This window comes from Diadema antillarum, unplaced genomic scaffold (genome assembly GCF_040938485.1).
Source record: "Diadema antillarum isolate AM-2024a unplaced genomic scaffold, OU_Dant_1.0 seq00000085_RagTag, whole genome shotgun sequence".
Lineage (NCBI taxonomy): Eukaryota > Metazoa > Echinodermata > Echinoidea > Diadematoida > Diadematidae > Diadema > Diadema antillarum.
The window spans coordinates 544,382-569,866 of NW_027271177.1; the positions used below are offsets into that span (position 1 = coordinate 544,382).

The window sequence follows — 25,485 nt, forward strand, 5'->3', positions numbered from 1 at the left end:
CACGTACACGCCTACTCCCCTCGGCTCTCTCATATATCCAAAAATGGACCTCTTCTTATTAGTAGTGAAATAATTACATCTTACAAATAGAACTTAGGGAATATGTTTGCAAACATTCATAGCTATCTTACATACACTACGCATATCTCTCACTCAAAAAAGTCCCAAACAAAACAAAAACAAAAAGAACGTAGTATAAAATGCTTGAAAGATTCCATGGTCGTGTTATACAATCCCCTTCACCACCAGCACTTAAATTATAAAGTTTTAATTCATTTTTCCTTTTTGCCCATATGCGTTTTTAATGAGCATCTGAGTTAATTTCAAATTGACGTGTGAAGACAACAGCTATTTATCGTTTACATCGTCCTTGGCATTTAGTAAATTTGATGAAATCACACTTTGAGAATATCACCGAGGTCATACCTCGGATTGATTCGGAAGACAGACCCAATCACGGCTTTGAGTCAGCGGTGTTACCTTCGTAGGTGGCGCCTTACCCTCCTTCCTTCGATATTGTGCTCTCGGAAAGGAGCTAAATGACCTACATAGCCCCTTTTATCATTCCAACAAGTGCATCGTCTAGCTCTGAAGCGATTCCTGCCCATCAGCAATATTGAACTGCTGGAATGAAGATATCTGAATTACAATAATGAATAGACTTGTTTTCTTTCTTACATCAGGTTTGTTTGATAAAAAGCGTTTCACATGTTTGAGTTCAATAGCAATAAGTTATTATCAAGTAACTTTGATTAAAGTGTTATCTGTGATCGAAAGATTTTATGAAACGATTTACAATTCTATACACACACACACACACAAACACACACACACACACACATGCCTATGTATATATATGTATATACGTATATACTTTTTCATCATTACAGCCTATAAATCTTATTCTTGTATAATATTATAAGGCTATGCCATATATATATATATATATATATATATATATATATATATATATATATATATATATATGTATATACATATATGTATATAAGTGTTACCAAGGAGATGGTGGAAATATTTTATTATTGTATTTGCAAAACTTCATGCACGTTGTATCCCACACTGCAAAATACGGTTCGTTTTTGCTGAATTTCGATTTGACAGTTAGATTTAAGCAAGATTTGAAATAATCAAAAAGGATTCTCTTATTTTACGTTTTCATTTTGTATTTTTGTGGTCAATTCTTTTCTCTCTGATAACATGCACCAGTCTATAGTGAAAAGGACCTCGAGCTATAGAGAATTTGTGGATTACGCCTTATATGTCAATGAGTACTGCTTGCCTGCAAACAGATCTAATGTCATGATAGGTTAGGAAACAACCGTCAGCATGTTCAGATGAATTTTGTCTGATGATTGATGACTGTTAAAGCCGCCCAGGATAAGCTATCAGACTGGGGCACGTGTTTGACATCGCACGAATAGCTGCAGGTTTACATAATTATATATAAATGAATGCTATCATTGTCGACATTTTATTTTATATAGACTTCCAACCATTTATTTCGCAAAGTGGAAAAAAGTGTTTGAAGTCTGTTTGGACAATAATATCAAGGCCAAAAACCACGCTCACGCACACATACACCACATAGATGCACGCACACTCATCACCTGTTCACATACTCGCGTTGAAAAGGTTATGACTTGTGCGTGAAAGGTGCTGTCATTGCCTATTTGACAATTTGTCTGATGCAGAATGTTGTCATCAATGATGGGCTATACGGTGTAGCTGTTTTTTAACCAAATCGTCGCCGCTGTCACTACACTCTTGATAGAATCACGGAGCGATCGAGTAGCTACATGATACTCATAATCTTCTCATGCTTCCCACAACAGGAATAGAGCCAAAGAATGATGCTCATCCTACAAATCTTGTTTATTTTTTACATCTTCTTCACACAAAGAAAGACATGCATTCTGTGATCATGTCCTAATACCCATTCATCGCCTCCACAAAATATTAATTTCCCGTTTATCCACATTGCTTGGCAACCCTCATCACTCTGATTATGATTATAGAATTTTGTTAGATGCATCACAGCTGCCTTGGAGGTCAATTTTATTTCGTTCAGCCTTTTCGGAATGCCATATCTATTTGATAGGCTACCCATTTCATACACTTGTTATTTGTCAAGCTAATAGATAGTGGGTGGGGGACGTAATTGCTTAAATAAATTATTGTCATTGACCTATATTTTTAGCCAGGCTGTCGAAACAAGGAAATTTCCGCTATTTCATTTCTTTTTCCCCCATTACTATCAAAATCGGTGTCTTTGATTTTACCTCACCGCTCACGCTTTCATTTAGCACCAAGTTGTGTTGATGAATAGCATGAACAAAATATGAATAGCATTATATATAACAATTTATTCAAATAAAAACGGGATATCTTTAGAGGCTACTGAATAAAAGGGAAAAAGAAGAGCAGAGATATAATAATTGTGCGAGAAGTTATCAACTACAAGTAGGTAAAAACAATTTTGTCTGCGCTTGCATTGGTGAGGTTTCATAAAGAAGAAACAAAATCTTGCCTGAAAGAGATCGTCATCATCATCATCATCATCGTCATCATCATCGTCATCATCATCGTCATCATGTCATCATCGTCATCATCACCATCATCACCATCATTACCATCACCATCTTTACCATCTCCATCATTACCATCACCGTCATCATCATCCTTATCATTATCATCATCTTTATCATCTTCATCGTCACCATCAAGGTATCATCATCGATGACGTAATCATGAATATAGCCGTTGTTATGAGAACCCTGGAAGTAGGTGTAGATGTTCTATAATCATTGTGAGTACGTTATTCTTGATCAAGGGTGATTGGTCCTTTCTTTTCGAAAGGGGATCACGTGACTTACTTTATGATGTAGTGTTTGGTCTCCATGGTCTACATGGTATTAGAATATTTAGAGGTAGACACTTTTATCGTACACTATGCATTTTTTTTCTTGAATTTAAGTGTGGTCCTGAAGTCTGAAACCTGACAGTAAGTACCCTAAAACCTTATCTTTAAGCTAGTGCTGTGATGGATATTCTCTTTCATAAATGTATGACATTCTAAGCATGTTGCTAACAATATGTCACTCTGTAAGTGTTGTGGCAGACACACTAATACGTGTCAGGGTTAAAAAAAGAAAAGACAACAGGAAAAAAAAAAGAAAAACCTGAAATAAATGCGAATCGTATTCTATTTATTTAGATTTGCACCACTGCAAGTGTTGATTGCTGGTGATTCGACCTACTATCAGACTATACAGCAGGATGATGTCTTCTGTAGGCCAGTTCACTCTATCAACGTCAAACTCAGAGAGATTGCTACGACGTCATCTTAAATACAGCAGTGCCATCGAACCTTTCCTCTTCAAGGCGACAAAACATTTCACACTCTCTTTCCCCCTCCCTCCATCTCCCCCTTGATTATTTTCAATCTACAGCCATCTTTTTGACAATCTCAATATTCTTTCTACACCTCTCCCTCTTTCTCTTTCTCCCCGCCTCGCTTCCTCCATTTCGGTTCCACGACACATTTGCTCCTGCGACAATTGCTGCCATTAAATATCTGCACACTAAGCCAGACATAATATCTACCCCAAAACATAACACCAACCCTAATCCTAATCCTGACAACAAGCTAAACCTGAAACACTTTCACACCCCTAATCCTAAGTCCTTAGAGGAAATTTCATAATAGTATATCTCCCTCTCTAATCACGTCTCTTTAACCATCTCTCTTACCGCTTCTCTTTCAGCATCTCTCCCCCACCCAACCCAGCTCAATCTCATTTTCCAGCCTTTTGATTTATTCGATAGTATGGGTTTACTTATTTTATATGTTACATCAGTCTACAGTGAAGACAGAGTCAGAAGCATACAACACAAGGTGCTGCAGTACCAAATCTATGTTACCTGATACCTCAGTGGAGTCAATCCTTTGTCATTTAATTTTCATTTCAAATAATGTGACATTTAAGACTAAATCAACTTTCTATACATACAACAGCATCGTCCCTATCATTAACCCTTCTCCTGCCATAGCTAGGCTTCACCCTGACAATGACGATTCCATCCTACCCAGGTTGTAATAGCATAGGCAAATCATTCTACCCTGTACATACAAACTATCGCTGACACTTCTATAGAAACGAGAGTGAAACAGAAAACGACATTGGAAAACTTATTGAATGAAGTGTAGACAAACGTTGAATTTAAACACCTTCAAATGACGCAAAAACGGTGGAAGTCTACCGAGACAGGCTGCACCTAAAGATATTAATTCCACTATATAAATCCTATGGCTCCTAAAATGGCATCATGTAACGTTTACAGGAAATGAGCAATTCTTTGGAACATCTCACTTCTTTCCCTCTGAGGTTCCCTTGGTTGTCATGACAACGTAGACATCCAAGATTTCTCACGCTTGAAATGGTAGAGAAACAAAAAAAAATGCCATGTTCTACGCTTCAGCTCCGCGTTTCGTACTCTTTGCTAAAATTTGCATCTGCACCGTCGCCAAAAGATTGTGCTTCCATGTCTACCACAATGCTGTACAGTGCTGTATGGGCCATCGAAAGCATTCAGAGAGTTTTTGGAGGGTAAGAATTGGATTAATTTTAGTTGAGCCACAGTTTCCTCAAACGATATTGCAGTATGTGATATGTGGTAAGATCAATGCATTGTATAGAATAGTCAGGGAATTTTGAGAAATGAAGTTTTTCAGTCGATATAAAATTCCTACAGTTCTTGAGACAGACGTGTGGATATTATGAATGTGATCGTTCCAAGTTAAACTCGAGTCAATTGTGATTCCTAAAAATTTAGTAGATCTTACTTCAGTTAAGGATAATCCATCAATATTAATATTATAACTGCTGTTAATGTTCTGTGAAGCAGTAGGTTTGAAACGTATAAAATTCGTTTTAGAGACATTAAGGGATAATTTATTACATATAAACCATTGGGAGACTTTGTCTATTTCCGTGTTCAGAGTATTAAACAGTGTTTCGAGGTTCTCATGGGAGTAAAAAATATTAGTATCATCCGCAAAAAGTATAAATTTAAGAGTTTTTGATGTATTTATTATATCATTGATATATACAAGGAACAGTAGGGGGCCAAGAATTGATCCCTGGGGAACACCACATACAATATTAGAATTCGGAGATTTAGATGACTTAAATAGTACATATTGCTTTCTTTTGGATAAATAATCAATAATCCAAGAAAGTGCTAAACCACGAATACCATATCTTTTTAATTTGTAAATTAATATATCATGATCTATGGTATCAAAAGCCTTTGATAAATCCATGAAAATTCCTATAAAGTGTTTTTTATTTGCAAAAGATTCAGTGATCTTATCTAACAATTGAATTATAGCTAAATCGGTGGAATGGCCCTTTCTAAATCCAAACTGATTAGGTATAAGTAGGTCATTTACATGAAGAAAAATGTACAGGCGTTTATGAATAATTTTTTTCCAGAATTTTAGAAATACTAGGTAATAACGATATTGGTCTATAATTTGTTAAAAGAGTGTTGTGTTGGAATCATGGAGCGAATACCCCACTCATGTTATGGAGATTAGAGATGAACTTAATGGAGCTTAGATGATACTGCTGCGATGGCCTTCATGAATAATACCTTGAAAGTCAAGGACGTCAATCCAACTTGTCGATTCCAAATCACCACTCAGCGGATGTTCCCTGTCAGATTCTGCCTGCTTCGGGGATTGATCATCAGGAAAACACTGCATCAAGTTGATATATGACACTTCACTCATCCCCGAATGTGGGTTTAATATTCATTTCTGTATGGAGAAAAGAGAATGATCCATCTCCTCCCTCGGTGATTTACTACCCCTTCGACAATGTTCCATCTGTCAGTATCCAGTGATACTAGTTTGCAAGATTAGGGTGGAGTTATAGGAAGGATATGTTTGATAGTTGTTGTTTCTTTGTTACATCTGGGAAAAAGACTGCCATCATGCTTGATATTCATTCACTTGGCGGGTAGAACTGACAAAATGAGAAAGTATGATAAACGTCCTATACATTGATGTCGATAGAAAACTTTCATCAGTTGGGGAGTTCATACAATACACCAAGGGGTCTGCCTGCTTATCATCCCTTAAAATATATCTTGCATGATTAAAGCGCGAAGTGCAATCTGCCTATTTCCTGTTGTTCTTACACAATCCCAGATAATTACAAAAATACATCGTATAAAAAAGTAAAATAGAAATGTCAAAAGCTGTCAACGTAATCCTTAAAGAAATTGACTGTGACATGCACATTTTCCGTCAGATATTATTAACATCCCAAATACACATCCAGTTAATATAACAAAAGTATGGCGATGCTCTGGAAATCACATTTCTGTCACAATTTTCACCACTCTTGGGGAAATCAAATTTGCGCTGCGGAGGTTCTTCATACAAATGTATGAACATTTTCTTTTTTCATCCGCATGGCTGGGCATCACACGTTATAGGTAGGTGACCATGAGGCTACCAGGTATCTACGCAGTCCTTCAAGGCTTCTGGCTGAAGGATAAATCTGACACACACTTCTGTGTATTATCATACATACCAGACTTAAAACCATTTGTCTGTGCAGCTGCTTATTTGTTTTTCTTATCCTGTGGTGACAGTTATTTGAAGGCTGCGATATTGTTGACACAAGCTATGGCATTTTCGTATTTTTTTTTTGGATAATCGCATCAAGAGAACAACAACAATGACTGGTGTTTCACCTCTTCTTTAAGTTGTTTGTTGGATTCAAGAACAATTTCAGTGCTTATTTCTTTTATCATCATGTTTATCATTTTTATTGTTATGCGACTACAATTACGGATGTTTTATCGATATCATTCTATTATTGTTTTATCATTACATTACATGTATTACAATTCCTATTGATATTATCAAGTTTAACATCATCTTCATTATTACGATGTCTTTCTTTCAAGGATTAGTCCTAAATATAGTTGGTTAAAAGATTGGTTTGTCCGACGAATTCGGCAGAGGGCATCAAATTCTTTATGATGTCTTTTGCACCTATTCCAGCTTTGTTCTTTTCTTTTCAAAATCATAGACTAAAAGATACAAATAATGAAAAACATTCCAAGCCAAGTCAATGTTCCATCAACTATAATACCCGAGTAAACACATTGTTAGAGTGACAAGAACAAGGCGGAGCTCCTGAAGATCTGATATGGTGATTTGATATACTTTCAATTCCTTTTCTCCATTATTGTAAGAAAATCAAATTCGACACCAGAATTTTGTCTCACAAGCACGTAAGCATGTAAGTAAACAGTTTAGTTTGCACCAATAACCCATGCTGTTGTACTGGAAATGGCAGTTGACGCATCATTGAACCCGTTCGAATGTTGTTATGAACGTCACCCGATAGTGGGAAAAAATAGACTGCTAAAAGGTTGCGAGGTGTTATCATGCATCAAAATTGATTATAACTCGAGCAGCAAAGTTTAAATGAGAGTGCTGAAAAGAGCTTTGGAACTTTAAACAATAGGTTTTACATTCAAATCCTGCTTACTGATAATGAACCATTATTTTGGCATGTGCAAATATGGGTACCTTTGAAGATATACAAGTGAGAGATAATAGTATATTAAGCACCTCCAAGAGAATCGTGCTAGTAGTATCATTGATAACGTTGTACACTCCCGCTCTATATCGAGAAGATTTAGATGATTTTGATTCTCTTTACCAACTTTTAATCCATTTTTCGCAGTGGTAGGGAAATACGCTGATCATCCTTACAGAGCCTGCCGACCTAGGCGCAGCATAAGTATGCTTCCAAATACATGTAGTTCGTAGTCAGTAAGCACTTTTTAAGACAAAAAGGGAATGTGTTAGTCCAAGTCCTGTAAGGTAGTGTTCATCAAATGATGTATGAGTATGAGGGCTAGCGATGGCTTGACCGCCTCTTTTTGAAGCTACGTGTATGATTACTGGCCTTGTCACAAACTCATTTCGAGGTATCTCGTTCTTCGAGCTCAAGCTCTATAGGTTTATACATCATGGGTTCCTGAGGCAAAATACGAAAACAGCAACAACAAAACAGTTGAGAGCATACTGTATATGCTTGCTGGCATTGAAATACTGTTAGCAGTCGAAAACTATGGATTGCACATCCATATACAGCACGTATGTTTACACACAGATTCCAAGTATACCATGTTAATCAGGGCAAACTTTTGATAAGCCAAATGATTTTATCATTCCATGTTTCCTCAATTTGATTTACTTACTTGCTCTGTGTGAGAGCGCATCTTTTTAAAAACATCTTGTTGTTGTTGTTGTTGTTGATGATGATGTTGTTGTCTCTTTCGAACACAACGATTGCTCTGTCTGTTTATATCATGCAGACCTATGTCGCAAATTGTAGTAACACTATACTATGAGCTATGCGCTGTTCGAGATGAAATTGATAGCGTTAGAAGTCGAGGCATTCGATTATTGTATAGTGATAGTCAGTCATGTGTCCTTCGTCTTGTCATTGTGTTTGATGATGCAGAAACTCCGTTTCTTTTTTGACCCTCCGTTTCAATCCATTTCCTTTTCTTTCCACTGTTATACATTACCTGTAAGTGACAATATCCTTGTCTGTCTAATCACGAAGAAAGCTAGTACTGGCAGTATCCTCTCAACGCAAAGGCACATACACAAAATATCGAAACAACAATATCCGAATTCCTGAAGAGAAAACATGTACGCACATACATACACTTGCGCACAGAACTCTATGCATATTCAAATATATATATATATATATATATATATATATATATAAATATATATATATATATACAATCAACGATACTGACATCCTTTTCCCCTCTCGCTGTGTCACGTATCTTTATCATTTTAATATTGACTGCTGTTACCAATAGTGGTTAGATACAAAAATTGCATTCAAGGTTATAATGTTTTCGATATGCCAGTACCGAAATGTTTTGACAACAATGAAGGAATACAAGCAAATAACGCATGATTGTTGTAACCTCGTCGGCATGCATTACATTCAAATGCGAACATTTATTCACTTTCAGCCTTGACAAAATTAATGAAACAATTTTATCAATTGTATACCGTCGTCATATTAATGGAAATCTATTTAAAATGAATAATAAAGGAAATATTCCCGATAATTGGTCTTTTGACAGGGATGCAAGCAATTATCTTTCCGATATCCCAGTGAGAGTGAGAAGAATGACATCATTATTATATGGAGAGTGTTTTGTTCTTGCTTCCATGTAGGGTTACCTCTGCTTAGCTATAGGCTGCACAAAATGGCTTCAGCATTTTTCTCTTTCGAGCTTCATGCAGAATACCGAAAGAGTGCTGGAATGTCTCTCCGGAATACATGAACTGCTTGATGCTCTGGCTCGTCAACAAATTGAATATCATTTTAATCTAAATGCAAAAATGCTCACCCACTCAGTCACAGCACGAGTATGAACGAGTATGAACAAGCAGGCTTTTAATAGTGACTGGCAAAATATGGTTAAAGATTTTTCACCGAATTGGAAATCTTGTTCCATGGCACGAACGAACGAACGCCCTCAACTATTTGTTTGAATATTCAACACCACCGATATTTACAGTCGTGGTCAAGACAATGACCTTAGTAAGCAAATAACTGTTTCCTCGAGGCAGGGCGAATGATAAACTACGAAACTGATAAACAGCCTATTGAGTAATATACATGGTTGGTGATGTCATCGTGCAATATTAAACTTGCAGCTGTTCTTCTTAGGAAATGTCATGTGATGAGCAGTCGAACAATCGGATGGAGTATATAGCATCATCAGTTAGTTGTAAAAACTGAAATCTTGAATTGCATTGGTATATAGTAGGAAAAATTGGGATGATTCGTTTTACCCCGCTATCGAAGGGTAACTCTATTTACCTGTAATCTCTTACTTCTTACGTATCGTTACCGGATAAAATTACGATGAAATTCAAAATGGAACCTACATCGACAACGGCAACCCATCAGCTTTTTTATGTTTATGAATTCAAGTTGCTGTTATTAAAGAGTTAAAAAAACTAGCCGATCATGCTTGTGTCTGGGTTTCATTGTTTTATGTCTTTGTCATTATTATTTTACCCGTGTCAACGGTGTTCACATGTAAATCGGGAAGTGGCAATTGTTGAAGAATCAATGCCGATCGATATTTTTCATCGACGCGCCATGATTATAATGGGGCAGTTTAGCAATGATGCGGTAACGAAAAGATCATCAACAGAGTAGCCATGGTTACCTATAGTGCAGTAACTAACAGGCAGGACAGGTGGAAAATATCCCCCTTGTCACTTTCTTCCAGCGGTCAAGGGTAGTCAATGCCTATGAATTTATTTTTTTCCTCATTTTCTTTCCATGTGGCGTCATTTTTGGCAGGTGCCATGGCGGAAAGGACAAAGCTCGAGGCTTACTGCGTGTTCTCCATGGTGAATACCCTAGTCTACTGCTTCCCAGCGCACTGGGTGTGGGCAGAAACGGGACTGTTCCGTGAGATGGGTGCCGTTGACATAGCAGGAGCAGGTGAGTGCAATGATGATGAAGTAATGGTATGATTATGTTGGTGATATGATTAATAAAACGAATGGCAGTGATGCTAAGAATGAAAAATAAGAAATGGCACCGACTGCAATGGTTGCGGTTATGATGAAGATTATCCAAAATCGCTCTTCATGATCGTGACTTTTAATGTTGATAGTAAAAGGAAAAGATACGTCAGTAACAATGGTAATAAGAAATGGCGAAGTACAAGAGGAGGACACAAGATGATGATGAAGAAGAAGAAGAAAAGGAGGAGGAAACGAAGAGTGGAATGAGGAAGGTTGATGTGTGCTTGTGTGGTATAGAATTACGAATCATTGTATCTGTTTTAATTATTGTTTATAATAATACACATTGCTTTTAGCTCTTATTATTGGTAGCAGCGCCTTCTATGCCCAAATCAGTTTTTGTAGGATTTTGTCTGCAATTTCTTTACTGGTTTATTGTGTAAAGTGGCCAAGGTTGTAACAATGATCTAGTGTAATGTTTGCATACTGCTCGTGTGCATTTCACCTATACCAAGAGAAAAACTAATACAGAAGTTAAACCATAAGAATTCAAATACAGTAAATCGTCGGCCTCATGCCAAAAGGGCCTTAACACCATAGACTTTGTACACTATTAGTGCCCTTTTGCCACGAGGCCGACGAAATGATAATTACATTTATTCCTTCAAAAACAATTAAGTTTCTTTGACATGTTAATGACATCTGTGTCATTAACATTAAGCCTATTTAGCATATCATATCCTCTCTCACAGCTGTATCCATACTGGGACTTTCCCTTTATTTTTTTTTTTCAATCTTTCCTCCATAGGATGTTCTTCACATATTGAATTCTGCCAGTCACTGCTGACATCAGTGGCGAGAATACGAGACCAGTTACTGTCAGAGCCGTTTATATCGACGTCCGAACACCTGTACACCAAAGTATCGGCCTCGAATTATGATTAGAAACAAATTGATTGGAATGACTATTATTGCTACGATAAAAATTTAATGATATTAGTTCGTGGAAATTAGCCAGAATGGCTGGCAATTTATAAACACGCGACAAATAGCTTGACCACCTCGTTAGTCACAACTGATGAAATGAAATGAAACCCTTCCGATGGAAATAAATAACGACATCAACGACTGAAAAGATATCAAAACGAGACAAGTAGGCTAATGGTGATGGGATGTATTGCAACTAATGCACTGACTGAGTAGTTGACTCAAACCATTTATGGAACTGCGCTGCGGACAGATATGCAGAAATTCATGAACACGTGAATGTCAGTCATGCAGCAAAAAGGCGAAGCCGTACTGACTGGATCACGTGACCGGGTCTTCACTCTAGTAACCCCCTATACCCATATTATGTCTTGACTTTTCCCGAGATCAGATCAACGGGGTGGTGTGGAATTTTTACGCGTAGCTGATAAGAGCAAATCCGATTTCGATCTCCCCTTGGACAAAGCCAAAGAGGAACTTCGAAACAAGTGACGTCAACATCACGTGGTTTATGTGGCCATTTAGAAGTACCCTGTGGAAACCATGCCAGTTGCCTATATAAGACATTCAGTTTTGTTGGAATTGTCGTGAAATTTATAATGAAGCGCTTAGATGACTGATATGAGGCTTTGAATCATTAAATTTAATCCCACAACGACCCATAGTGTGTATTTACGAATTAAGATGCGTATTAGATTTCGTGGAAAGAACAGTTCAACTTTTTCCATGGCATGGTAGTGACAGTTTGTCATATTGAATTTACTAAATGCATTGCTGTATCAGAAATGGCCTTTTTATCGTTTCTAATCAAATTGGTAAACTAATTGGCACAATCATATTGGATCGCCCTCGTACGGCTTCCAAGAAACATCTTGCGAGTATGGCCTTTGGTATCTCTTGTTTTATTTCATCCTGTATGGTATTTGGAGATTGCTAATTGAATGCGAACGAACGGACCTCCGTTGCATATTGAAATACGTCAAATAGTTTATTTCTTTTTCCCCCATCAGCTCACAAAGGCGAGCTACAGTGTGTTTGTGTGTGTGTGTTTTTGTACACGTTTCCATTCTATTCTGCTTATTTTTTTTAATTTGTCACTAATGGGACAAATTGCTATCAAGTTTATATTGTCAGGTTCTAATAGAAAACAATGTGTACGTAGGAAAGATACTCTCTCATTATCCGTGCCCAAATTACGTTACTTTGATACAGCACACCCAGTTTACAATGTTATCCTTGTTTTAAACTCCTCAAAAAAAGTCTTGCTATTCCAATTTGATATATCATATTCTCTTCAAACTACATCATATTCAAATGCGACATCATTAGAAAGCCTGATTATTATTATCATTATTATTATCATTATTTTTTTTTACAATGACAACTCATTTGTTTACATTATGCATTCCTGGAATGCACAGTATGACTGAGTATGAGGAAAGGTCAAATGTGAAATGTTGCAAAATAGAGCAAACGTGTTATGTCAAGCAGTATAATTCTGCTTTGCCGTTTCAGGGAAGGAATGTGCTTTGATGAGATTATCATTAGATACCAGGCTTCATCCATGAATTAAAACTGCAGGAGTATTTTGCAGATTAAAACTAAACATAAAGGTTGACCAAACAGTCATCTAATGTCTAGGAAATTGGAGTTTTTGAAAGTGCTCTCATTTCAGTATTGCTTATTCCAGCGGCCTTTTTTCATCAAAACTGTACATTATCAATAGCAGAATTGTTGCGACTTTTCACTTTTGATCTGTCCCCATACTCAGCTCTTTTGCACATTCCAAGAACACCCAATCATAACAAGTGAGGTGTCATTTTAAAGATAATTAATCAGGCTTTCTAATGATGCCATATCTAATGAAGATATTGTGGGTATAAGAGAAATATGATCTATCAAACTTCAATTGCAAAACTTATTTTGAGGAGTTTATTTGAGTTGAAAGGAATGTGTATGTGTGTCTGTGTGTGTGTGTGTGTGTGTGTGTGTGTCTGTGGTGTCATAGACTTATGCAGAATTTATATCACTTTTGTATACTGATATGGTTTGCACAACATATGTTTAAAAATTTGATTCAGCAGCACAAGTGAAAAGAATACTGCTGCTTATTTTTGTTCATACCCGTTTCATTGTGAAAATGATGGCAAAATTGAATGATATTCAAATAAAGAATATCATAGAAAAATCACTGGGGAATACGTTCATGTTTTACTGGCACGTGCATTGTAATCTAATCGCATAGATTTTATCATGCATTTTGCAACCTGTGTTCTAGCCAATGGTGTCAGACTTTGACTGTGTTTACATTTGTATTACTTTGCATCTAATAAGCCATGTGCCCATTATTTTCTTGTCCTCAATTGGTTAGGCACTTTACTCGTTTTCAAATCGATATATCGATTGGCCCGACGTAACAGTGCATGGAATTTGTTGTTGTCAAACAAAGAATGAACAGGTGATCAGAATGCCCCATTGTTGTCAGACAAAGAATGAACAGGTGATCAGAATGGCTCGTCAATTAACATGTCGGGAAGAGTCCATTCCATTACCTCAATTGAATGCATAAACACGTATCATCTATTATCATTATTGACAAATATAAGCTTTAATTAACTATTTGTTGTTGTCAGGTGGATACGTTATTATTATTATTATCATCATTTATTCGGCTTTTGACAAGCAATACTATTCTATAAGAATTAGACTACAATAATCATTACATCACAGATGCTCAATATCCAAGTTGGATATTACCACAAAAAAAAAAAAAAAAACTCCCCTTTTCTGCTCATGCGCAAAGTGGAACTACGAACTGGCTTCCTGTATGGTTTCTCTGTGCATATTCTGTGGAAGGGTATCAAGTGAGTGACATTTTGTCTCTGACTGCCCCATCCCAGGCGCCGTCCATCTCGTCGGGGGCCTAACGGGACTCACCGCTACCTTGATGCTGAAGCCGCGCCGTGGTCGCTTCGAGAACGGACGTCCTTGCGAGATGAGCAACCCGACCAACGCTCTGCTGGGCATGTTCATGCTCTGGTGGGGGTGGCTTGGATTCAACTGCGGCAGCACGTTCGGCATTTCAGGCGGGAAGTGGAAACTGGCAACACGGTTGGTTGCATGTGGTGAATGTAAACGGGGGGGGGGGGGTAGAGCAGAGAAGAGGGGGGGGGGGGGCAAGAGAGGGAGAGTGTAATGGGGAAAGGGATTTAGCTGCGAAATAGTGAGATGTTCATGATGACGGTGGTATAGCTCATTATTAAAATTACTATCAGCAGGTACTCGAACATCAGGGAAACAAAACTGTTGTTCAAAGGTGATGTAATTAGATAGAGTTCTGAGTGCATTTTAGTGCAAAGTAATCTGCAGGTTGTTGTTGTTGTTTTTTTTTTATCGTTCTTGTGTACAAATCAAATTGCTCTGAGACCAACAACCTGCACTAAACGTGACGAATCGATAAAGGATCTTGGAGAAATATCGGGCGTCCTGGAAAGTGTTAAATGTAATGGCATTATTACTATACAAAATAAAAGCATTAGGGAGAAAAAAAATGACTCGTTACGTCAATTTTGTTGAGGGTTTACGATCAAAACTTCGAGAATTGGGGCGCTGATGTTACGCATTGATGGTTTTTCTGTCTCCTAGTACTATGATAATACGTGTTTAATGTCTAGCGAGTTCTTAGTGATAATGATCATAGATTTGAATAATGATCATAGATTTCTGAGATAACGTCTAGATCGTGTAAAACAGGTCTAATATTGCCTATCCACCTGGTTACAATTCTAGGGAAGTAAGTAAGTAACTGACGCAAAGCTGTTTTTGTATGTAACGTTCATTCTTGTCTGAACAGGTCAGCCATCATTACGCTGTTGTCATCCGTAGGGGGCGGTATAGTCGGTATGACCATCAGCTTCTTCTTGAGACCGAATGGATGCAAATTCGAACTGGGCTATCTCATGAATGGCGTGCTAGGGGGTCTCGTGGGCGCCACAGGTACATGGATAACCCGTTCATTGCACGCAATTTACATGTTTCCATAGTGACACATCCTCGTATCGTTTCTCCACGTTTTTCTATTGTTGATTTCACATCAGGTCTGCTGGGAATACCATCATGTCCTCTGTGGGGGGTGGATCTGTCGGGCTGTTCGGAAGCTGGCTGACAAAAAAACGTCAGTTTGATATTTCAGATCTTATCAACGGTGTTCTTGGCGGGCTTGTCGCTGGGACAGGTGATTTATCAGCCTTGCCCTTGTAATAGAACTCGTCTAGCATTGCATGCTCCTTCTTTGCCGAGAAAATGTTTCCTATAAGGCCAAAAGAGTATTTCATGTTTTGAAATATTTGGCACTAATCCCGACGTGTATGTATCTATTCACTTTTGATTTGTACATTTTATTCCTTCTTTTTGCCGTTGTCTTCCGTGTTATCGTGTGTTTCATGTTTTGCATTTTTAGTACACATTAAGTAATCACGTATGATATCCATCAATAAACAGCCTTGCATATACATGCATCCAATTTCGTCCCGTTTGATGCTATTCATAAATTATGTTGTCATATGGCTCGCTAACACATATTGAGTGACGCATGGATGTTCTTCAGCACTGCGATCAATGCAGAACTTTTACATTACTGCATGGAAGACTAACAGAATAGAAAAATAGTTCCGTTATTCTTATGAATTTGTTTCTTCACTACCTAGAAATAGAATTCAGCATGCCGATAAACTCTGTTTTTGCACAAACATTCATTCCTGTCCTTTTTTTGGACTTATAATTTGTCTTAAAAGAGTAGATATCAGCTCGTTTTTTTTTTCTTGAAAACATAGTAACGAATTCAAGTGCTTATCGTGTATCACCATAATCTCCATGCAAACAGTGCCCAAACCTTACGAAAATCAAGGAGACAGTCGATATCATCGCAGATAATTCATCTCAAGATTCAGATCACGAAAGAAATCGCCTCGAACAAAAATCTGATGTATTCCGTTTTTACATAATATGTTATTCGTGTTTAAAAAAAAATGATCTTTTGACTTTACCTTCCCCTGCTATTTTGTAACCCTCCAGGCTTTGAATCAGTTAAGAAGGCCCGAGGCCAAGCTTCATTTTTCCTTCTTGATTATCATGCTTTTAACCCTTTGTATATGAATGGAAAATTTAAATTCAAGGCCTATTATCATTTTGTTCTATCGCTGCGAGTCTCTGACATTATCATCTTCTTTTTTTTTTTGCGAATCGGAAACGTAATTATACATATAAATATTGGTTTTCCTCCAACCATTGTTTGCTCGTGGATTATATCGAGGCGGATAGAGATGTCATTCATACAACGGATAAAGTGCGTTGTATTCCTCCCAATTTGTCATTGGTAGATAATGAACATTTGGTTAGAGAGATGATAGGGAGAATGTCATTACCATTGAACTGATAATGAATGCAAAGTCATTGTGCGTGAGTGGATGTTTTTCTGTTATGAATCATAAGGGCATTGTTGTTTCGACATTGTGTATGCGCTTTGAGCTGAGAGAGTAATAGCCTTCCTCGTTATTAGACATATTTGCAGACAAGGATATCTATTCTCATCTTAACTCATAAAAACAGAAGAAAAAAGTAAATGGATTGGAATGGAGGGTCAAAAAGGAACGGAGTTTACGCATCATCAAACACAGTCAGACAGTAGCGAGCTTTAGTTAGACCTGCATGCGACGCGAACGCTAAGACGATGCAGCCTCCCGGGATCTCAGGGATGGACAATGGAAACAGCTGCATGGTGCATCTGCAGAACGCCATTTTTTTGCCTAATTAGCGTCGTCTTAGCGTTCGAGTCGCAGATCTACAGCTCGCTAATGACAACATGAAGGACGTAGAACAAACTATCACTACGGTAATCCAATGATCCGACTTCTGTCTACTTTTCAAATTATTTTAGATCGTTAGCTTACAGTCATAAAAGGATTTACTAGTGTATCCCCCTCCCCGATCTGCTTTGGGTATATAGTTTTCGCATCTATAGTTTCGCATCACTATGTATACAGTTTTTGCATCATCATATTATATTGTATATAAGTATACAAAAAGCTGCATCACTCAGATAACCCTTCGCATTTATCCGCAAGTTGATTTCTATCCTTCGGATCCATGCCAGGTTTGTAACAGCTTCTGTTGACTCGAGCAATGAAAATGAGGCGTTTCAGCGACAAAAAACCCTAACAACAACAAACAAACCTGAACGATAAGGTTTCCCACAGCCCAGTCGGTTAAAGCACCAGCCTAACTAACAATCGGGCCAGTCTCCGGTTCGAATCACAGTAGAATCCCATTTCCTTTTCTGATTTTCATTCATATAATTTCTGTCCAGTTTCCCTACATGTATGTTAAGATTCATTTCAAATTTCTCGAGACGAGGCGATTTAAATCATCCCATACATAAAGAACTTCCTTTTTCGTCGCAGCACTTTGCGCCCTTGCCCGTCCCTGGGAAGGGTTACTCATAGGAGCCATTGGTGGAGTTATAGCGGTGTTCACACCCCACTTGCTGGAGAAGATGAAGATCGACGACCCGGTAGGGGTGATTGGGGTACACGCCTTGGCCGCCGCATGGGCCATCCTGTCTGTTGGTATCTTCGCGCAGCCCGACAACATTGAGAATCTAAACAACCGACCAGGTAAGTTTAGTTTCTTCCCTCACCATTTATGTTCCTCTCCCCCTCTTTCTCCTCCTCCTCCTCCTCCTATACTCCTCCTCCTATACTCCCCCTCCCCTAATTCCTCCTCCTCTTCCCCTTCCTCCTCCTCCTCCTTCTTCTTCTCCTTCTCCTCCTCCTCCTCCTCGTCGTCATCCTAATATCCTCCTCTGGCCTCATGGTTACAAACATGAACTTAACGCATATATCAAGTATCGCTTCAGGAAGTGAGGTATTTTGGAAGTTCTGGCTTTTGACAATGTGTTTGTTTTGTTTTGCTCTTTTCATTCTCAATGTGTGCTGCCAGGCCTGCTGTATGGAGGAGGCTGGGAGCTGCTGGGCATCCAGGCCCTCATGCTGGTTGCCATGACAATCTGGACGCTGGTGGTATCGTTCATCCTGCTATATACCATCAATATCACGATGGGCCTACGGTGAGTGAACATCATTTTCCTTGATCCACATCGGTCTTTCAGACAGGGAAATAGATACTGTAACTGAAAAACATCACGATACATATGCTTTTTATGCTTAGAATTTCAATAGGCTCAGTTGTAGTGTAAATTAAGAGAATGATAATCAGTGTAAATTAGTGTAAAGTGTTTATGTATGTGTATATGTGTATGTGGAATGTATTTGTATTTTGTATTTATTTATTTACCACTTGTGGGATGGATAGCCCTTTCAGCAAATTGCTGTTTTTCGAAGGGGTCCAACCAAAATAAAAACAACATAACAATACACAAAACATTCAATAGGGGAGAGTAGTAAAAAACAACAACAAATGAAAAATGACTGTACAAGAAATACACAAATTTAGCTGAAACAGTAAACAAATATAAGTATACGCGAGGTACATATAAGGAAAAAAAAACTCAAACAATAAGGAGCAAAAAAAATCAGAGGTAGGAGGGGGAAAAAAAGAAGAGAGAGAGAGAAAAAAAAAGAGCTAAACAAAAATAATATCTCATACATTATACCATATGTGTGCCATATGGGACAGGATTTATTCCCTCGTCAAATCAACTTGTCAAACTGCAGTTGCTCCGAGGTCGACGAAATTCTAGGCGCCGACATCGTTGAGCACGGCATTGACCAGCTAAGCCCCGAGGACCGTGTCCGCATCATTTACGAGCTCAGAGCTCTCGGCCACGAGGCGCCGGACTTCTTATTGCAGCACAGTGGGCAGGGCTGGCGGGGTAGCGCCCGGTCCCTAGCCTCCCCATCGGCGTGTGATGTACGCGACGTCGAGGGAAGGACTAATATAATATACAACCTGTCAGCTGGGTTACAGAACGATAACGACGTCGCTTACCCGAGGTATATAGTATGATTCTCAGAGAAAGAGGAACTGGATCATTGATATCAATTTCATTTCGATTTCATTTTTATGTGTCATCAAAGAATTTCATAAGTATGTCAGATCCTGAAAGCACCGGGCAACCGGGAGTCATTGGGAGTAGGTAATCATAATGTATCACTAAGCGCTAAATATGATAATTCCAACTAATCTTAGAGACAATTTTAGGATCAATCAGTACTTAGAAGTAATGAAGTGTTTCACTGATCCATAGGAAAGATATCGTGCCCCAACCTTTTTGCCATGTTCAATAAAATCTACATTCGAGGTATCTATGCCCTTCAAACTATAGATATTACCCAAATTGGGTTTATTGTTTGGCTTGATATGTTCCCGTGTTACTGAAACAGGGGTCTGATTCCCTGAGACTAAATAAGGCCAGGCAATAAACTGGTTGTATTTTTGACAGTTGTAATTGACGACTTACTAACAGAAGGATTAAGAATATGTAAAAACTTGCGGCATGGCAGGAAGATGGCGTTTTGAAAGACACCTTTACATCTCATACCCTATGATGTTGTCAGTCAATGGCATTTATATTGGCATACACTATTCATGTTATTGTATTTATCTTTCTATAACAGAAGACATTCCGCCTAAAATGTTTTATGCAAACAACTTTACACTTTCTCCGTTCACTCTCAATTATGGACATAACAATGATTATATTAATATTCAAACTTCTTCTTGAGAATGTGGCTGAAATTAATCTCTCTTTGTTTTCCTATACCATTAGTGTGTTATCTATCTATCTATCCATCTAGCTATCTATCCATCTATCCATCTATCCATGCATGAACTCTGTCTGCAATGTAAATGTATTTATGTTTGTTTTTCCATTTAAATCCTAACACTAATTAGGCAGACAACTTCTGTGGATCTCCTTGAAATGAGTCGAACTACGCCCTCAACGAATGGCGCTTCAAGCAGAGTAAACGGCGGCTCAGCGCGAAGAGGAGTCAAACGATATCGAGCCAAAAAGAAGTTTAACCCGTTCACAAAGAGGAAACCGAACGGGTACTTTGCCAGAAATGGAGAGGCGCAGAGGCCCCGGGAGGTAAGGGCCGTTTTCATCCTTGCCCTCATTTTGAAAAGTTCTGATAAATGTGAAACTTACGCACATGTCACCATTTATGGATCTCGTCTTCTTGACTATATAAAATAAGAACCCGCTGGCATTTATGCCTTCCTCTGTCAATTCCTCTTTTCCTTCCGTATGAAGAAGTAAGATCAAAGTTATCAAATTGATGACACTCGTAAAAAATATGAAATACAGAGTCAGAATATCAAAACAAATGTAAATGTAAATAGAGAAAGGCAGAATACGCATATGATTTAAGCTACGCATAATGCGATACCAGTAGATATAGGCCTACTTAGTATTATTCCAGAAAACTTTAAAACAAGTAACTCCTAGTAGTTCAGCAAATGTCTGAGTAACCTAGTAAAAACAAAATGTTGTGAATCAACACGATCAATCTGGCTTTCACTGGGTGTGATCATCCAAAATGGATTGTCGAGGACACTTGGAAAAAACAGTTTGGGTCTAGAATAGCAGGCAAGCAATTTTAATCGTTATAGATCTGATGACCTTAGTTTGAAAGAATTTCTTTTTGTCACATGCGAGGTTCCTTGCCAAATAACAATTTTTTGTCCACACGGCAGCGTTTCCGTTAATTACGCCACTTCCGGTCACGATCACGGACAAATTCATTGTGCATGAAACACTAGGAAAGCCTGAGTAGCAATATCGATTCATTCAACTATCTACCCCCCCCCCCCCCAAAAAAAAAGAAGAAAAACTGGAAACAAACATCAAACAACAGAAGGAGAAATCAAGTACCTTTGTTCGGTTTGAAAGCACTAAATGACAACAAATCTTCGTTTCGTATTAATTGGTATTGATGTCGCTACGCGCAAAGCACTGATAGACAATGGACAGGGAAGTTAACGTTGTAAACGCTGATGGTTGGGGAAAGTGAAAAAAAAAATGAGTAGGTGAGGTGGACGTGGACAAACCTTGATAAAAATACGCATTAATTGAAGGAGATAAAAGGTATTGCGATATGATTCTGACCTTGACGTTGATTCGCATACTTGCTTGGTTCGGAGTGATTGATATAGGTCTAGGCATGGTAGCCAATGTCACTCACTGCTGCATAATGCAATGTTTTAAGCAGACTACTATTCTTAACAAGAGAGGTTTAGAAGGGAAATTGGAAACTGACATGTACAGTGAGTGAAATCAGTAACTGGTTTACTGTTGCTTTTTTTTTTCACGTTCACCATGTCCTTATGTGTGCATTTACAGCCATACAATTTAGAGCAAACAAGCGTATGTGTGTGTGTGTGTTTTTAATTCTGTTTACCATCAAATGTCATAAATTTCTAGACATTCTGAGGGTTGAGAAATGTTGAAAACGGTCTGTATCCTTCCGTAAGCTTGAAAAGAAAAGTTCATCATAGACGTGACACTTACATTGTATAATAGTTGATCTCGGGGTCAATTGGCCCGCGAGAAGTACTTGTCAAAGAAAATGACAAAGAAAGCGACTGCTGGAGGATAATTAAGTTTCTCGACGTTTGATTACATTTGCGTTGCAATTCACTAATGTTCTATCGCAAATTTCCTGTAGAAATACTTCCCTTCTCCTCCCCCCTCTCAATCTCTTTCGATTTTTTTTTTTTTTTTTTTTTGGGGGGGGGTTAAAATTTTGCTCGTTAAGCCAATCTAATTACTTAGGTTTCGCGTTTATTCATGATTAACGACAGTTGGAAAGTGGAAGGCGATTGGGACAAGAACATTATCTGAAACGGTGAACTAATGAATGAGAAACACTAGTTGTTATTGATAAAGAGAAAAGTGCATTGAAATGGTAACTCAAACAGAAGACAGGAAAAACTCCATCGCTCATTGCATCATATTTTTTTTTCAAATTTCATTTCTAGATAGTGATAGAAAGTACACAAGCATCAAAATTAGCATCAGTAGGATGTGTATCATTAATCAAAGGTTATCAAACGTTTGTTTCGATTTCAAGGTTTTTCTTTATACTTCAATATCTTATCACTACCTGTATGTGTTATGAAAATATGCATTGACAAGTTTCTTCTTAGCACCATAATTATACCAGTGACATAATTTCACAATGTTTTTGGAAAACAGAAAATGCATGACACTTACATTAAGTTCTCATGCAGTTTATGTGATGGTAGAAGAGGGTGAAGAAGTTTAATAAAAAACGGTTTGCTTATTGTAACTCAATCTTGTCCAACAAACACAGATTATTTTTCTCTTACCAACCGATATCCCTTCCTTCATGTGTAACAGATATTTCCCCCTCCACCAGATGGGAGCAAAGAATGCCAGTTGTAGGTGTTTGTTTGCCCCCGTTGCATTTATGTGTCAAAGGAAACCAAAACCCAAAGAGAAATGTGGACTGAGTGAAAGCAGCAACATTAGTAGAGCACATCGGTGAGGGTTTGCGGAAAAGACCAATCGTTCAGCCAAAGATCAATGGCGTATGTGGAAAGAAGCTTTTTTGAATATATGTAATAAGCATGCCCCATTGAAACAATCTAGAGTAAAAGACAGGTTATCACCATGGATGACTACAGATATTATTGAAATGATCCATAAACGAGATTATCTTAAAAGAGTTGCTATGAGATCGAAATGTAAATCTGATTTAGTGAAATATCGTGAATTAAGAAATGAGATAACAAAGTGTATTAGGAAGAAAAAGCAAAGTTATTTTGATGATATTTCAAAGAATCACATAAACAACCCCAAAGTACTTTGGGAAGAACTTCATAAAGTTACTGGTATTACAAAATCTGTTAATACTTTGCCTAGTGAAATAAGTGCAGATGAAATGAATGATTATTTCATGAATATTAGCAGAATCATAGCCAATTCATTCCAAAGAAAATCCCCGGTATGGCATAATCCACCTAGCCTGTATAAATTTTCTTTCAGTGGTGTTGAAATAGATTATGTATGCAGACAGCTTACAAATCTGAATGAATATAGTAAACTCGATGTACTTTCATTTGATACTAAGCTGTTGCGTATGTCAGCTGCGCTTATATCTGAGTCATTATAGTCCATGAGCCAAGGCCTGAAAATTGCATTTTCGTAGCACCCCCAGGGGGCCCAAGATATCTTGGTACCGTTGGATAGGTACAAGTCTCTACTTTTCGGAAATGATGATCTTAAGTTCCAACTCTTGATCGTTACCATGGCAACGCAGTTGATATATCACAACCTCTTAAAACATGTGCTGATTCAATGTCATTTCTAGAGAATGAAACAATATATTAAAGGCAAAAATTTTCTGTAAATAATCGAATTAGTAGGATAGTCTTGTCTTGGAATAGAGGCTTAAGTAACGTACTAAAGACTTTTGCAATAAATATGAACATGGCTCATTCTTCGAGGATATGAAGGTCACTTCAAGGTCAAATTATTGAATATCACAAAATTGATACAAATTCAGGACTAATTTTTATGATAAAGTTTTTTGTCAAATCCTTCAAGGAACTGTACATGCTGCTATGAGTTTGCTACACAAACTAGGAAGCAAGCTGACTCTAACTCTACCACATGACCTCAGTCTGCTAAGTTGTTACCATGGAAACGGAAGTTGAGTCTCTTGTGCAAAGGAGAGCTTTTGGCTCTGTAACAGGCCCACGTAATAGAAATTTGTTTTTGAAATGTGAAACAATGTAAAATAATGATCATTCAACTAATTATTTCTCATTATTTATTGTAATTAAGCATTTGAAGTGTTTTCAATAGAGGGTATCGGTTAGTTTACCCTCTAAATCCTTCTCAAGGTCATTCTCAAGGTCAAAGCACTATATTATAGATCTGTGTCAGTTCCTTTGCGAGAATCCCTAATGATCAAATCATTAAAGCTCACAATCTACAGAGTGTGTTGGTTTTTTTTTTCTAAATAAATGAAAAGATTGCTCCTTTTTGTTACCATGGCAACAACAGTATTTAGTGCAAATGATTCATGATAGCTTTCCGGCCCTATAGCAGGCTACATATATATGACAGTGAAGTGCTTTATGTGCAAAAATGATCTATAACCAAAACTGAATAAAACAGTATCACACACAGGTCATTCTCAAGGTCATTGTCCCCGCCGAACGAGTTCGAGCAGGGGAGTATGAAACGGGCTCCGTACGTGTGTGTGTCCGTGTGTCCGTGTGTCCGTCCGTCCGTCTGTGCGTCCGTCCGTCCGTCCGTCCGTCTGTGCGTCCTTGTGTGATCAAAATGTTCAATTTGCTACTTCTCTGTCATTTATGAGCCAATTTTGATTCTGTTTGCTTTATATGATAGCACTACATGGGAGCTTTGAAACTTCTACACAAAATTTCAGTTGTGACCTTTGACCTTGACCTTTGACGTATATTGTACATTTTGCTTCAAAATGCTACTCCTTCGCCATTTCTAACCCGATTTTCATTCCGTTTGCTTTATGTGATGGCACTAAGTGTGGGCTTCAAAACTTCTGCACAGAATTTTGACCTTTGACCTTGATTTTTGACCTATATTGTACATTGGCTACAAAATGCTACTCCTTCGCCATTTCTAACCCGATTTTGATTCCGTTTGCTTTATGTGATGGCACTAGATGAGGGCGTCAAAACTTCTACACAGAATTTTGACCTTTGACTTCTTTGACCTTTGACCTTGATTTTTTACCTATATTGTACATTTTGCTACAAAATGCTACTCCTTCGCCATTTTTAACCCGATTTCGATTCCGTTTGCTTTATGTGATGGCACTAGGTGAGGGCTTCAA

The 25,485-nt window shown here is 37.9% G+C and overlaps 1 protein-coding gene across 1 annotated transcript in view; it reads left to right on the forward strand.

Annotated features, from left to right (window-relative positions):
- LOC139726464 (putative ammonium transporter 2) overlaps positions 1-23,045 on the forward strand; it is a 41,307-nt gene extending 18,262 nt beyond the window's left edge. Inside the window, exons 4-11 of the mRNA XM_071637419.1 lie at positions 10,464-10,607; positions 14,521-14,731; positions 15,474-15,616; positions 18,079-18,291; positions 18,617-18,743; positions 19,351-19,629; positions 20,531-20,726; positions 23,001-23,045. Of these exons, the coding sequence (XP_071493520.1) occupies positions 10,464-10,607; positions 14,521-14,731; positions 15,474-15,616; positions 18,079-18,291; positions 18,617-18,743; positions 19,351-19,629; positions 20,531-20,726; positions 23,001-23,045 (1,358 nt within the window). The remainder of the gene's footprint in view (positions 1-10,463; positions 10,608-14,520; positions 14,732-15,473; positions 15,617-18,078; positions 18,292-18,616; positions 18,744-19,350; positions 19,630-20,530; positions 20,727-23,000) is intronic.
- The last annotated feature ends 2,440 nt before the right edge of the window (positions 23,046-25,485 follow it).